Source organism: Pinus tabuliformis, chromosome 9 (assembly GCF_031772625.1).
Source record: "Pinus tabuliformis cultivar Carrire ecotype Pingquan chromosome 9, CPIR1, whole genome shotgun sequence".
In the NCBI taxonomy this organism is placed as follows: domain Eukaryota; kingdom Viridiplantae; phylum Streptophyta; class Pinopsida; order Pinales; family Pinaceae; genus Pinus; species Pinus tabuliformis.
This window is the reverse complement of record NC_142307.1, coordinates 888,241,695-888,257,686: the sequence shown is the minus strand read 5'-3', so window position 1 is coordinate 888,257,686 and position 15,992 is coordinate 888,241,695. Positions and strand designations below refer to the sequence as shown.

The window sequence follows — 15,992 nt, the reverse complement described above, 5'->3', positions numbered from 1 at the left end:
GATTTCAGATTTTTAATAATTTATCAGATATGTTGCAACAAATTCTCCAATGGAATATCCCCAATAGTTTGCGGATCATATGGAGTCAAGAAGATGAAAAGAACAAAGCAAATAGGGAGGATGAAATTATCCGAGTCCTACTAAAATTTTATAAAAAACAAAATTAAAAGCAGGAATCTATGGGTATTATAGGTTCTTACATAGTGAACAAAGGAGATTCACCAAATAATTGGTTAACTGTCTTGATTACCAAGGGTTGTAGGAAAGCACAAAGACCTCAACAACTATGGACAGGAAAGAATTCTCCAAGTATGATTGTCCTTACCTAGACAGGATACGTACTGTTACCCAGCTTTTTGTCTAAGACAAAATGAAGGTCCTGAAACTATTTGTGAAGGGAGAGTTTTGCATCTATAACTGACTTTGGAAGTACCTTGCATGACGCAATGAAGAAAGATGTATGGTGCTAATATTACTTTGGAGGACTTGGGTTGTAAATGCTCCTGGATTAAGTTTTATACTACTACCCTCATGGTAATAATGAGTGATCAAGGGGTTTCAAAATCTAACATCCTAGTTTTGATCCCGTTGAACATTTAGGAATGCAGTTGGGTTGTTGTTTTGATGAAATTATTACTTTTCCCAATAGGACTGGATTGCATTCCCAGAATGATTGGGGTGTCATGACTGGGATAAGAGATATTGATGCAGTTGATCTTGATCCAGGGTCATGTGCTGATGAAAAAGTAGCACCTCTTCTTGTTCATGATAGAATGTTGGAAGGAATGTTACCGAAATAAATTTGGAAGGAGTTCTAAGCATTATTCTCACTCAGCATTAGCAGATTTGGATGACCCAATGGGTATGACAGTATAACAGTCTTTGGCTGTTAAATTATGGTGAATGGAAAAAGGGTACCTCATATTTGAACTTTGTGAGGAAGCGATACAAAGATCACCAAAATCTTGGTTCTCGAAGGGATTCTAAGAGCGTTGATTATCTTGAACTCAAGTTGATTGGCAGGCCTAACATTGACTGGTATGAATCCCATAAGCCAGAGACTATTTGTAACAACATAGTAGGAACTTTAAATTTGGCAGATCTCTGCAGGAACAACAAGAAGAATGGATAGGAACAGAATGTCAATGAAGCTTCACTTTTGAAGAAGAGACTTTGAAAAGAGCGCAATCATAGCAGCAACACTAAGGCGCTACTTCTGAGGCATGTTTTGGAGTTTCTGTTTGCAGATTCAGTGTGTTGTTTTGAGATGTGTTTCCGTGTGTATAGGAAAGAAGCTTAAGCCTTGTCCACTGTTCAAAGTTATGAGAGAGGCCCAACGCAAATCTCCTATACAAGAATAAGTTGATGAAGTATATATGTGTGTGTGGTACTATGGAATGATGTATCATGCAATCTCAAATGTCTCTAACCTTAGCTAAGGTAATGCTAAGTTGACCTACATTAATGAAGTCTTAATAAATTTTGAATGGAGCTGACCTAAGTTGGGCACTTAGAACCAACCCCTATTTGAGGTTAATGTTGATGTGAATGTGAAAATATTTTATGAGCTGACTTACACATAAAGACTTGAAGGGGTTTGTTTTCATTAATCGATTGTTTAAAGGAGCTCACCAATACTTTGAGGGCATGTTGTCTAAAGAAGACCTCATGATGGAGAGTGTCTGGCTTGAAGAGGGTTACTTGCACATTAGAACAACTCCTTTCGGATGATGTTTTGGATGCTTTGGTGGTTCTTGTGCCTATTGCCTCAAAATCTAGCAGGCCTTATGAGAGGGCTCACAAGGCAAGTGCTACACCCTAATGCAACAATGGGGTAGCCACCACGGTCACCTTAGCACTCCACTTCTTGCACTTTAGTGGAATTTCACATGGGAGATTTCTAGTATATATCACCTAAAGGTATTCTAAGTAAATAAGATTAAGGTGATGTAAAGGAGGTTTGATCAAGGGACTTCTCACTTGGAATAAGGAACAATTCTATGTGTAAAGGAGCAACGTACCTATAAAGAAGCCCAAGAAATAACACATGAAGCCTAGGGTTTCAAGATATTATTCAACAATAGTACATTTAAGCATACAAGCACAAGGAAAAGGTTTTCTTTGAAAGGTATGATCAACAAATGGAATGACAAATGTTCAATTAGCCCTAAGTTGGTGCCTTTTTATTGAACTAGGGTTTCAAGAGGCCTAAATTGCCTAGGTTTAATGACATCAGCCCTAATTTGGCAATTTCCACCAAGGAAAGCCTAGATTTTGAGTTGACAAGGTCACACAAGGTCCTTGTCCTAGCCCTAGTGGCTTGCCTTAAAGGGCTGAAAAGATAAGAAAGAGGGGAAAAAGATAAAATTTTCAAGGTTTTGATCATCATGAGGGATGCAAGTGTTTTTTCCCTACTTGGGTGATGGAGCCTTAGGAACTTTAACAACGGAAATATCAAATCTTTGAAAGGAGTAAGAGGGGAAACCCTAGTTTTGACGTCTTAACCATAGCTATCATTTGATGAGGGGAGAAATTCACTAGAAAAAGGCTCACTAGGAGGTTTTCTAGGGAATTCAAGGATAAAGGATTTAGCATGCAATAATTACCAAAAATTTTGAACAAACGTATGCATTTAAACAAAGAAAAATAAAAACAATGGCAATAATTTATTACATGCAAAATCATAAATGATATTCAACAAAATACTCACAATCTATTCAAAAACATACCTTCTTTCAATCCCAATATGATGTTTCCACAACAAAAACTACTCTCCGACAACCAAAATCCACATAAAATCACATCTCCACAAGTAGCAAAGTACAATGAAGCAAGTCGAGCTCTTCTAGAGAGGCCAAAATCCATAAGTGTGATGTTGAACAAATGAAATAGGTGATCCTCTATTTATATGATGTCTATCACCTCTAATAATTAACTAAGAGCCTTACAAGTTTGATTTTGAGTAGACATAATGTGAAATTGGGTTGCAAGCTAACCTGCTAGCTCAACAACAAAATATGCCAATAAATCCCACACATATGAGTCAAGCATCTAAAAAGGATGACGTCATGGCCTTTTAGGGCTCAAAATGCTCCAAAAATGCACTAGAAGGGCTACAAAGTTCTCCAAATGTCATGATTATCCTCAATTTGAGGGAAGGTCCTCTAATCAAGCCTCAAAACATCTCCATGTGTCCAAAATCTAGTTGTGGATGTCTTGGGTCATCTCTATGGGTGCCAAGTAGACAATGTAGTGTGCAACAAGCCCTCCTCAATAATCCAAGTAGATAACCATCATCATCTGGGCTCTAGATCAAGGCATGCCCATCAAGCAGCATCAAGGTCAGCTTAGTGGCGTGATGGGTCCATTGATACATCATGAAGAATCCTCCGTGGCAAGCTAGAGAAGCTCAACATTCTAGCATCTGCAGGTGCTTTGGGGTATCTATCAACTACTAAGATCATCAAAGTGCCCAACGCTCTGCTGCATAGGAACAATGGTGCATCTGGAAGATCATCATGCTCCCCAGGAGTGTAGTATGACCTAGGGATCACATGGAGGAGGGTTCCCTCAAGGCCTCAGTTGCTTTAGACTACCTAGCAAAACCATCTCAAATTTAATGAAAGCAACCATCATTAGAGACTAAGACCATAAATGCATTTAAGTGGACCATACTTAAATATCAAGGCCATGTTAATACTGCAAAACAAGATCACTTTCAAATATCTAACTAGACCAAGTCTTGAGAAGGTGTTCGCTACCTTTGTAGGGGTGGCTAAGTAGTCAACCCTATTAGGTGTTTCCAACACCCAAGGGGAGGTGGCATTTCCAAGGTCAACCCTTCAATCCATAGTTGTTAGTGAGAATAGTTGGCAAAGGATGGGAAGCACTTCATGGCCAAGTGCCATGGTCAGGGGACCAACTAATGAGAGTCCACATTCTAGGTTTATAAATGCAATGGAGGGAGCAATCACGGAGGCATGAGTCACCCCTCTTGGCCTACTTTTTCCACCCTTTTAGTGTGCCTTTTACTTCTTTTTTATAATGTTTTTTAATTGGTGCATAGCTCAAGGATCAAAGCTTGTTTTTCATGGTGTAGCATTTGCTTTACCTCTTAAGATGAGACAGTTTCTCTCTCATCAAGGTTGGGACATGCACAAATTCCTTTCAATGAGATGGAACATCGAGTGCTCAAGAATCAGGTGATGGCTAACGAGGGGGTTGAGTTCATGCTAGGTGTTTTCCTACACCCTAAATTTTTCCCTAGCCATCTTTTGCATTTTAACTTTATTTTTCTTTTGTTGTGTCCATCTTATGCTTTTTCATTCTTTTAGTTGCATCAACCTCTAGGGAAATTTCTTTTGGCTCGACCCAAGGATGTGGATGTGAATGCCAAATACCAACAAAACAATGATAGCTAACCCAAAGGATGGAAACAATATCAAATGAAATGATGTGGCATGGAAAAGGTTAAGTATGGAAAAGGTAATGGACACGCTACTTCAATCCAAGTTTCCCAAGTAGTTCCCCTCCTATGTCCCTAAGGCCTTATAGCAAGTCCCATTGGACTAGGGCTAACCCCCCTAATAACGTGCGAGAACAAGTTTACAGTCAAGATCAGTCAATCATCTAGATCACCCCTTTATTCATGTTAAAATGCTCAAAACATTAAGTAAAAGCACTTGATTGCAAAACAGACAAAGTACTTGTTGAGTGGTAGCCCACCATCCAAGAGCAATGTCAAATGGTGAGAGGTGCATGACCAGTGCATATGGTAGAGAAAACGTGTAGGGATGATCGCTAGTTGGCTGTCCAATATAAGAGAAAATGTTTTCTCCTATGGCGTTACCCATTTTGGTGGGTAACAGTGCCCACTTTTGGAGGACGGTTTAGGTGGTTTTCTTGAGTTGAAGGATCTTTGGAGGCTCAATACCACATTGGGAAGCCCTTTGATTAAGTGTTTCAACGCTCATGCCATTTAAATTTTGTACACTTAGCTTGAAAATCTCCTACATTGTAATATTCGAGATTAATTAGTTGTACAGGAGGGCCATTTTCCTCTCCAAAGACTATTTTGCCGCAAAATCTGGCGAGGCTTGGAGATGGGGTGCCCTACAAGGCTAAAACTAGACCAAGTGACAACAATGGGGTGATGGCCCACTATCACCACAACCAAAACCCCCTGCTTGGAGTTTCACGGATGGGAGGAGTCTCGGTATGTGAGTAGGTCACCTAAGATAGATATTCAAGTGTTAGGGTACAAGCTAACTTAGATAAATACTCTACAAGAAAGACGCAACAATGGCTCAAGGCTCCAATTGGAGGCAATTTGCTTACTATATAGAGACCAAGGGAGGGCAAACTATGACCTAGGGTTTTACGAATTGGTTGAGTGTTAGAGGACCCAAAGCCAAGAATCAAGGGAAGGGTTTCCAGTAGTGATTTTCAATGAAAAAGGGTGAATGAAACCCTCAAACAAGCCTCTAAGTTGAAGCAACACAAACTAGGGTTTTACCCTAGGGCTACAAACTAGGGAAAAGAAATTTATGGATAAGATTCAACTGGATGCCCACCAAAAGGAGAGATTTTGTGGCAAATATCCTCCTCTTGATGTTTAGGCTCTCCAACCCCCAAAATGTTCCTTGCTTAGGGATTCACACTAAGCCCTAGTTCATGAGCTTATCCTTGAAGAGGCTGAAAATAGAGAGAAGAATTCATGGAATAAGAAGGTGTTTGATCACTAGCCAAGTAGACCAGTCCCTCGTCCTTTGGGAGAATGGATTCTATGATTTGATAGGACAACCAATAAGTTTCTAAGGAGGTCGAAATTTTGATGCCCTAGCAGCCAAATCTTCAAGCAATTATCTAAGCAAAGGATAATGGATTTTCATGGGAGAGCCAACAAAGGTTCACCAATGGCAAATTCATTAACACATTATGCAATGAATAATGCTTGCAATAGATCATCTAGATACTAATCAATATATCTTCAACAAATTAGGGAACAATTAGCATAACCTAGAATCAACATTATTACATGTGGAAAATAGAATTCAACAATTTAGTTCACTTACAAGATAACACGCAAACATTCCACCCATTGATCCAAAGAATGGCTCCAAAGATGAGCAAATCAGCTCCAAATGTCAAAATGCATTCATAGATTCCAAGTTCTCCACAAGAGAGAAGGTCAAATTCAGCTAGAGAGGTCGAAAATCTCAAGTATGTGCTAATGATAAGTTGAAATAGTTCCTCCTCTATTTATATGAGGAGTTTGAGTTCCTATTTTAGCCTAATAGCCCCCAAAACAATAAAATATTGTGCTACTAACAAGATAGGTCACAAGGCAACCTAGTAGCCAATGAATAAAATTCTAACTAGCCCACACGTGTGAGTCGTAAGAGAGATAAAGCTAACGTCATCCATGTGTAGGCTTGCTTAGGGCAAGTGTTGACGGCTTAGGGGGCCATCATGTGAGTAGAGGCCCTCTAAATTCACCTCCTAGGGGTTGGCTCTTGGGTCTTTGTCAATCTCCCTCTGTGGAGCCAAGTTTTGATTTTGGGGCACGAAAGTGCTCTTTTGGGTCTCCAGGTGGTCAAAATCGTTGTCTTTGCTCCAACATTGAGGGCTCTCATGGTGGTGCTAGCCCTCCCATGTCTCAAGGTGTGAGACCATCCTCGTCTAGGCCTTGGATCAGTTGCCAATTCCTAATGAAGTGCTAAGTCGACTAGGGGCATGTTGGGTCCAAGTGCATCATCCGATAAAAGCCATCAATGTAGGGCAAAGTGTTAGAATGTTATGGGTGTTGGAGGTGCTCATAGCTATGTGTGATGTTCTGCTATAGCTTAGAGATCCATGGCTCTCAACGCCCCACCTGTGTGTGTCAATATGCTCCTCGACGAGACTTGGGCCCTAGTTAAGTTGCCGAAGCCATGGTTGTGGAACCACTTGACATTTACACAATATCTAGTACTAGCAACTACATCAGGTACATTTAATCGTTTTTGCATCTGAGGGAACCAAGCTTGAAAGTAATGGAAAATTTGACACTTCAAGGAATGCTTCCATTTTAAAATTAAGGCTTTGAACTTGCAATGGTGTTATCTCCCTAGGTAGGAGTGGTTAATAGGCCACCCTATTAGGTGTTTCCAACCCTTAAGGAGAAATGGCATGTCCTTGGTCCACCTTTCAATTAATAGGTGTCATTTGAATATGGATGGAATGTAGGGGAATAAGTGCCATGGTCAAAGGGACCAACTAAGATGGTCTCCTCATCCTGGGCATATAGATGTGGGGAGGGAGCAATCATGGATGCATGAGTTACTAACTCGGCCTTTGTTTTTCCACCTCTCTTGTGCGCCTTTAACTTTTTCTTGATTTTTCTTTGTGTTAATGCTCATAGCTCAAAGGGTTAGAGCTTGCTTGGTATGATGTAAAGCAATTATTACCCCCTTAATGGTGAGGCAACTCATTTACCCACCAGAGGTTGGGACTATTGATTTTTTGGTAGCATCGGATGTGCTTTAGCTCCGAAATTTTGTGGAGGGGCTAGAACACATGAGATCTCCAAGACCCAAAAATCATTTGGTGAAATTCCACCCGGATTGTATTTTATTAAAATAATTAATATTTTTAATGGGGTTCCTAAGTCTAGACTCTAAACTTAGGAAAAATAAAATATTAATGGGTATTAATGAAAATTTGGGTGAGAAGCTTCTAAGAGACGAGGATCAAGTCTAATTTAATCTTAGTCGTTGATTAGAGATTAGATCACGGATGTTGATTTCTCAACAGGAAAAATATAAAGAAAGGCTTGGGGTCAGTCGGAGAACACACACAGAGAGATTGAGGAAATCGATCTTTTGAGATGAGAAGTTCTCAGGAGGGAAATCGATAGGGGAGACTTGGCAGCTGAGGGGCAGTGATAGTTCAGGAATACAAACAGAGAGGCGGAGAGAAGCTTGTGGAGGCAGCACAATAGCTAGGAGAGCCTTAACGCAAACCCAGAAGGGCCAACGTAGAGGGAGAGAGATGCCTTCCACACAGAGTGTCGGAACTATCGGAACTGCTAGGGAAAGCTGATGCAATGGCCAGAAGAGCTGACGCAAAGCCTCAAAAAGCTCCATGCAGGCCCACACAATTACTGCGAAGGGGGAGCGCAGTTGTAGCTGATGCCAGCCAGTTTTGTTGCCGTATTAGCCGAAATCTGCCAAGTGAAGTGAGGTAAAACTCACTCAGGTTTTCTACCATTGTACCTCTCTGTCACTGGTTTGCCGGGAGGGCAACCAACATTTGTATTCAGAAATTTTACTTAATAATAGAAAACCCTCAGAGCTATTGCACCGGTTTTCCCACATTGGGTTTTTCTGGGGACGTTTAGTCCAAAAATAAGTGTGTCCTTTGTGTGTTTGTCTCATTTATTTTTCAGTACTTGATCTGTATATTGGTGTAGGCTACAGTGTATTTACATTAATATTTTCCGAATATTTCTGAAAATAACTTGTTAAATGAAGAACACGAGTAGGTAATGCAAATCAGTTTACTACATTAGGATTTCTTACTTGTTCGATTCAGAAATTTTCACAGGGGCATGCAAGGGTTCCTTCTCATAATATGAAGAGAAACATTTGCTCAGGAATTAGGTGATGGCCATAACGAGTGAGGTAGAGCCCATGCTAGGCTTTTTCTCACGTGCTAATGTGTATGTCCTAGCCATCTTTTGCATTTTGATCTTGTATTGTTTTTTCTTGTGGCCATCATGTGCCTTTTCGTGTTCGTTCAGTTACATCAACATCCCAGGGCCAAGTTTTAGGTCATACATAGGTACAAGGATGTATGGTGCCAAATCCCAAAGAACCAATGGTTAGTTGAACCCAAAGAAGGGAGGTGGAATGTGGGGTTCATAATGTGAGATGGAAAATGATAAGTATGGAATTGAGAGAGATGGGATTGCGCTATCTCATTCAGGGTTTCCCAAGTTGTGCGCTTCCTATACCCATTGGGCCACACTAATGGAAATGAACTTCGAGAAGTTATGCGGAGATGTTGCTAGACCTGATTTGGCAAATCCTTTTGAGTACCAACAGTTGATTGGGGCATTGATGTTCCTTATGAACACCTATTCGAATATATGCTTTGTAATGAACACTTTGAGTTAATTCATGACTGAGCCCCTTCATGCACATTGGGTTGCGGCCAAGCACGTACTGAGATATTTGCATGGGATGATTAACCTTGGTCTGAGATATACTATCAAAGATGTACGACTTCATGGTTACATTGATGTTGACTAGGTTGGAAATGTTATTGATAGGAAAAGCACATTAGGGTTTTGCTTTAGTTTGAATTCTACCATGATATCTTGGATGAGCAGGAAACAAAAGTCTGTAGCTTTGAGCACGACTGAGGTAGAGTACATTGTTGCTGGCATGGCTAGCTATGAGGTAGTATGGTTGAGAAAGCTCTTTGGAGAGTTGTTTGAGCAAGTCTTGGATACAATCATGATATATTGTGACAACAAGAGTGGGATCCGATTGGCAGAGAATCCTATGTTTCAGGACAAGTCCAAGCATATTGAGATTAGATATCACTATATACAAGATATGGTGCGGAGCAGTAAGGCTCCATCACATTTCGACTGATGAGCAAATAGTAGATATATTCATCAAGGCTTTGCCACAATGGATGTTCTTAGTCTTTAGAGAACAACTTGGATTGATAGATGTGACTCTTTTGGGTAAGGGTCTTGGCTGATCGAGAACACTAAGTGTGCTCTTCCCCTTTGTTGAGCTCCTAGGGTGAGCAATGGAGCAGTAAGGGCTCCTAGGGTTGAGGAACCTTTGAACAATAGGATAGGGTGTGATCCTTGCCCTTGTGGTAAGTCGATCTCGCCTATTGTTTCTTTGATAGAGTATACCCCAGTTGGCATCCTACCCACAAGTTGGGCTTGATGGGATTGGGCCTCCCCATCTGGGCAATGGGTTGAGGTGACTTGAGATAGGGCGTGATCCTTACTCGGGTAGGTAAGTCGATCTCACTCAAGTCATGGGATGCAGGTGTTCTATCACTTGACTCTCAAGGATCTCAATGGAGGATCAACGAATAATAGGATATGTGTAATCCTTAAGTCGATCTCGCCTATTGTCATAGGTAAATAGGATAGAGTGTGATACTTTCCCTTGGGGTAAGTAGATCTCGCCTATTGATAAAGGGTGGTATCTTGAGCTCCCCTATGATGTCAAATTCTTCTTCTTGAGAGTGTTCAGCAAAGATGGCACTTGACTTGAGGATGCAGTTGGAAATTTCTTCCTAGCTGAGAGGAAGTGTTAATTTGATAGCTCAAGAACAAATTCTCTACTTTAGACAGCCTTCCTCATCAAGAAAGACCCCTCCTAGCCCTTGGAAGATTTTAATTTGGTTAAGGAAAGATGTACTTTTAAGGTGAAAACCCACGTGCATAAAAGTTCAAGTCGGCCTGGAAGAGGAAATTCGACCCCCTTGACCACATATAAATATACATCATTTGGAGGCATCTCATCACACATCACATCATTCATTCATTGGTTCGTACGCTTCTGAAATTGCAAGGCCGAGCTACAGAAAGTCTGAAATCTGCGAGCTACATAAAATTTTGTGATTTGCGAACTACCGAAAGCTGTCTTTCTGTGATCTATGAGCTACCAAAAGTCGTCATTCTGCAGCTACCGAAAGTTGTCTTTCTGTGATTTGCGAGCTATAGAAAGTTGTTTCTCTCTTAATTTTGTTGACTTTTTCAGATTGGAATCTTTGACCAGATTTGACTTTGAGGCTCATCTCTTGGATATTGTTTGGTTGGTTTTGCTAGATAGTCAAAGGATTGACATTGACTTTTGATTGATGAACTAGAACATTGTACTCTATTTGCTGAACATTTTATGACAATCTAATAAGAAGAACTTGAAAGGGTTTTCCCCATGGTGGGTTTTTCCCTAGTCTTTGACCAATCCTGGTGTCTCTTGTTATTTCTCTTGATTCTCTTATTGTTCATTGCATTTACTGTTCTATCTACAATTACTATTCATTACTGGAAAATTGAATTGATTGTTAATTGAAGATGAGAAATTGGGCTAAAGTGATTGTGACGGAATAGAACAGTGGAAAAATTAACAGAATTTGTTTTCAATTAGCCAGATAACTAAGCAGAATTGTGAAGTGTTTTATGTGCTTCAAAACAACTGTAAATTATGGAAACATATTTTACTACCCTAGGCTACTTCTCAGATGATAGAAACTAATTGCCTACCCAGATTATTAGATACGAGAGTCTGCTTAATGTTTGATAATGTATGGAGGTTAGCCAGTGTTCTGAACATGTCATCTACTTGGTTTTGGTTGTGGGGAATTAAGGTAGACATTCACATAAATGTGAATGGGTATTTGCAAAGGTAATTCACGCTTCTGAAGGCAATAGATGGTATGTCTTATGATAAAGCATTGAACCCAAATGAAAGAGTTAGCTACCAAAACTTTGACTTGACACATATATGGCATATGAAAGAGAAATTGGCAACGGTTGAAGGATTTGTGGGCTTGAGATGCCCAAAGAACGAACCGACTTTACTGAGCAGTTGAGATTTTTTATACATGGGTGGCAAGTAAAAAAGCATGCCAGTTACGTCTGCAATATATTTTGATGTACTTATGAAAACAACAGTAGTATGCTTTTCCCCAACTTTCATAATTATGTGTCTTTCTTACTTCTATAAAAAATTTATGGTGCAGATACAGAAAATAGAGAGAGATGATGATGATTTCCCAAGTCAAAGTGACACTGCCTTGGCAGTGGATGACAAAAGGGATTTGTTTGAAGAGAACTATGCAGAGTTTCGCAAATGGGCAGATGCAACTTCTCATAAATATGGCTTGTTGACAGTGGTACGTGAGAGGCATTGCAAGCGTCTTGGATCCGCTCTCAAGGTAAACTGGATTTTACACACTGACAGATGCAATGCTGTCTGTAAATTTCCATTCTTCCTGATGTGGAATTTTATGCTGCCTTTAAATTTCTATAAATCATATGCCTGTGCATTTTATAATTACTTCCGTTGACAAAGTATTATACGATTCTCATTCAGAAATTTCAATTATCCATCTCAAAATTGTTTCCATACAATGGAATGGGACTGTTTCTTGCTCGGCTTTCTCTTATATTAATATGCAGTCATTTTATATTTCAATTATATACAGTCTACAGATATCTGTAGATGATTTAGTTATTGTTACTTTCAGTTTTCTACTCTTTCTTTAGTGAGACTACCTGCTTCCATCTTTTGCAATTTCAAATATCCATCTCAAAAGTGTTTCCATAGAAATGGAATGGGACTGTTTCTTGATCAGCTATCTCTTATATCAATATGCAGTCATTTTTATATTTCAATTGTATACAGTCATATTTGTTGATTTAGTTATTGTCACTTTAAGTTGCCTACTTTTTCTTTAGTGGAACTACCCGCTTCAATCTTTCACAATAATTATATTCTGTAAATTTCAAATATCCATCTCAAAATTGTTTGCACGGACATGGAACGGGACTGTTTCTTGCTCATCATTCTCTTATACCAATATGCAGTCATTTTATATTTCAATTATATACAATCTACAGATATCTGTAGATTGTTTAGCTATTCTCACTTTCAGCAGTCTATTCATTTTTACTGGAACTACCTGCATCCCTCTTTTGCAATCATATACTTCAAGTATAGACGGTCTACAGATATCTGTAGATGATTTCACTTTCAGTTGTCTAGTCTTTTCTTCCGTGGAATTACCTGTTTCGATCTTTTGAAATAATTATCTTCTGTATTTTTTTAAGTATCCATCTCAATTATTTTTCCATAGAAATGGAATGGGACTCTTTTCTTGCTCAATCTTCTCTTATGTCATTATGCAATCATTTTACATTTCAATCGCATAGAGTCTGCAGATATTTGTAGATGATTTAGTTATTGTCACATTCAGTTGCCTACTCTTTAGTTGAACTTCTCGCCTCCATCTTTTGCGATAATTATTTTCTATGATTTATTTCACTCTTTTATTTGTTAGGTTATCGCTCTTCTCTTTATTTTTATGTGCATGCAGGGCATCCATGTAGGAATACTCATCTCTTTTGCGATTCGTAACTTTCTTCTCTATCATCGTATCATTTGCACTGCGATTTGATTTTCTTCAGTACCTTGAAGAGAAATTTGTATAGGAGCTCTTACGACGTTTGCTTACTGTCTTTTCCATTTAGTCTACCGGACAAAAGAATGCAGTTTACAGTAAAAAGTGTATTGATTTCTGGCATCTAGAAATTATTGCGAGCCACGTAGTCCATATCTGAACCTTGTTGAATACCCCAAATTTTATACTTAATAATTTTTCTTATTTGAATCATCCAGCTTGTCATCTAGTGTTAGCTCTACCTTGCTTCTTTTCAGCATGAAAAAAATGACATGCAAAATAATTTCAAGCAGGCATTTTTCTAAATAAGATTTCAATAGGCTTTTTGTATAGCAAGAAACGTCATTAATATGCATTTCTCTTGCACTTCTCACGTGAAATGGGAGACTACATAGATTAATCCTGAGATCATGGTTGTTAAAATACCCTGATTTCCATATTGCGGAGACTTCCAAAGGAGTGTGACTTATTATACATATTGCCAAACTGCTTTTTCAGGTATTAAATGATCTTATTCAAGATGATTCTAGGCCCCCAGAGAAAAAGCTTTATGACTTACGGCTGTCCTTGATTGAGGAGATTGGTTGGACTCATCTAGTATCATACGAGAAAGTGGGGATTCTGGTTAGCTTTCCGTCAGATTATCCTCTATTTTAATGCGGTTGCTCTTTCTTTATTCTTGCTAATGCTAAGTTAGTAAAAGCTCATCTTGGTTGGAGAGAGACCAGTCGAATATATACCACCACAATAGTGTTCTGGCAAGGAGATTGTTTCGCTATACAAATAGATGCATATAATTTTGGTCAGAGAAGTCAAATTATGGCAGAATCTAATCCGTCGGGTACCTTGTCCATGAAAGGGAGTATATATCTTAAAACGGGCGACATTAAAAACTTACAATGCTGTTCGTTGAAATAGAAGGGTTTTCTTACTATGTCTCTAGATTTTTTGCATCTGCGTTATTTAAGCAGAAAGGTCTTGACATAACAATGGATAGGTTCACTTTTTAAGAAGCACATTTAGTAGTCTATGCATCACTCACGAGGATTATAATCACAGGTTGTGGATATTGTGACAACATGCTATGCCTCGATAGTCTTGTGATGTGTCATTATTGAGATATTCTGGTAGTGAATATGTAGCAGTCGATATTCATGTTTAAATCCCTTGCAATCCAATGCTAAGATTGTGCATGCCCACGCTCAAGACATTTGAAATGAAATTGCCTTCTGAAATTATCTATTTTTCTTTTAGTGTTTTGACCTAAAATTTAGAGCCCATTGGACCATTCAGATACTATTGAATCTTGAAAAAATTCTCAAATTGAAGTTTGGGTGAGCACGTTTTCCCAATCTATTTAGGCATGCTTCTAACTTATTGCTACTAATAATAAAGTTATAAATTAAGAAGTCATTTTAACAAGTTTCTCCTCTGAGCGTTGACAACCAGAACTGAACAATATTTCAATTTATAAACTTTAGGGATGCTTCTAGCTGGCCTATTTAAAAGCAAGTGCAACTACAACATAGTGTTTTGGAATACTTTGGTTAATAAAATACTGATGATCCTCTTGCTTATGTTTCCACTATGTGATTGTTGTGCATTGACAGTTCGCTGCTTATTTTGCTTATGAATGTATATGGTTGAATGGATGTTTATATTATGAGATTACAATTAGATGAATACATATTTGTATTTCCCTATGTAGCAGCATTGACTCCATTGTTGATTTCTATGTGACAATGAAGTAAATGGTGAGATATTCATTGGGAAAACATAGATGTTGATGGAGAGAGAAATCATTAAGCAGTGGAAAAGAAATAGTACGAGTTATTTGCAAAATTATGCAAGAAGGAATAATCTCTCTTGCACAAGAAAAAGCCTATTTCTTTATAGTAATTGAAGAGAAATCTCGAGTCCATCCTAAAAAAGATCAATCAATTAATCAGCAACAATGTATGATGAATCACATGTACAAAGAGATGCTAAAATAGCATTTCGTAAGTTCTGTTTGGACTAATTTGTACACATTGTTTAAAGAAGAATTGGAAGAATTCTACAAGAATCAATGTATCAAGTAGATTGTATAGAAAGAGAATTTCGAAGACCCACATGAGAATTTATTTTGTAACATATCAACCTTGATATGTATGTTCTTCATATTGGACATATTGTCCATGAATGACTACCACTCATGTAAGTTAAAGTTGGAGGGGCAATAGGCCAAGTGGTGGGGATGTAGATCTTGCACTCTCCTCATCCAAGTTGAAATTTCCTATGCGACTTGGCCTTTTATGATAAATGCCAAAAGAGTAGGCCCCCCTTCACAACTGGGAGCCCCAAAAGGTAGGTGTGTCTCTAGACATCTTAACCTTTGTTACGTCATAAATTATTGATATATTTGGTTTGTGGGCTATGTGATATACTCTTGAGTTATAGTGGCAGCCAATTGTTTGATCTTTGGCCTAGTGTAGGTCTCTCCAACAAGTTATCAATTCCTATGGTTAAAAAAAAAAGTTGGAATTCATAAATGTAACCTAGATGATCATTTCAAGGAAGAAAGAGACAAATTCAAATTTTATGAAGATTGGAGAATAGAAATGTGATGTTCATAAAAAATGTAGAGGCATAGTTTTATAGTGACCTACACAACAAATATTTGGTGAAGTTTCAACATGACATGTTTTGATTTGAACATGGATTAGACCATGTCATCCAACATTTTAAGTAAAGACCAATGATGGGGGCGCAAATCCATAAAAATAGAGAACTTGAGTTGTGATCAAACAAAG

General features: G+C 38.6%; 1 protein-coding gene across 2 annotated transcripts in view; it reads left to right on the top strand.

The window, feature by feature from the left end:
• TPP2 (tripeptidyl peptidase ii) overlaps positions 1–14,436 on the top strand; it is a 531,975-nt gene extending 517,539 nt beyond the window's left edge. For both annotated transcript variants that reach the window (XM_089443702.1, XM_089443703.1), the window contains 2 exons: positions 11,761–11,955; positions 13,699–14,436. In XM_089443702.1, the coding sequence (XP_089299828.1) occupies positions 11,761–11,955; positions 13,699–13,857 (354 nt within the window). In that variant the 3' untranslated portion in view covers positions 13,858–14,436. The remainder of the gene's footprint in view (positions 1–11,760; positions 11,956–13,698) is intronic.
• Positions 14,437–15,992: the final 1,556 nt, after the last annotated feature.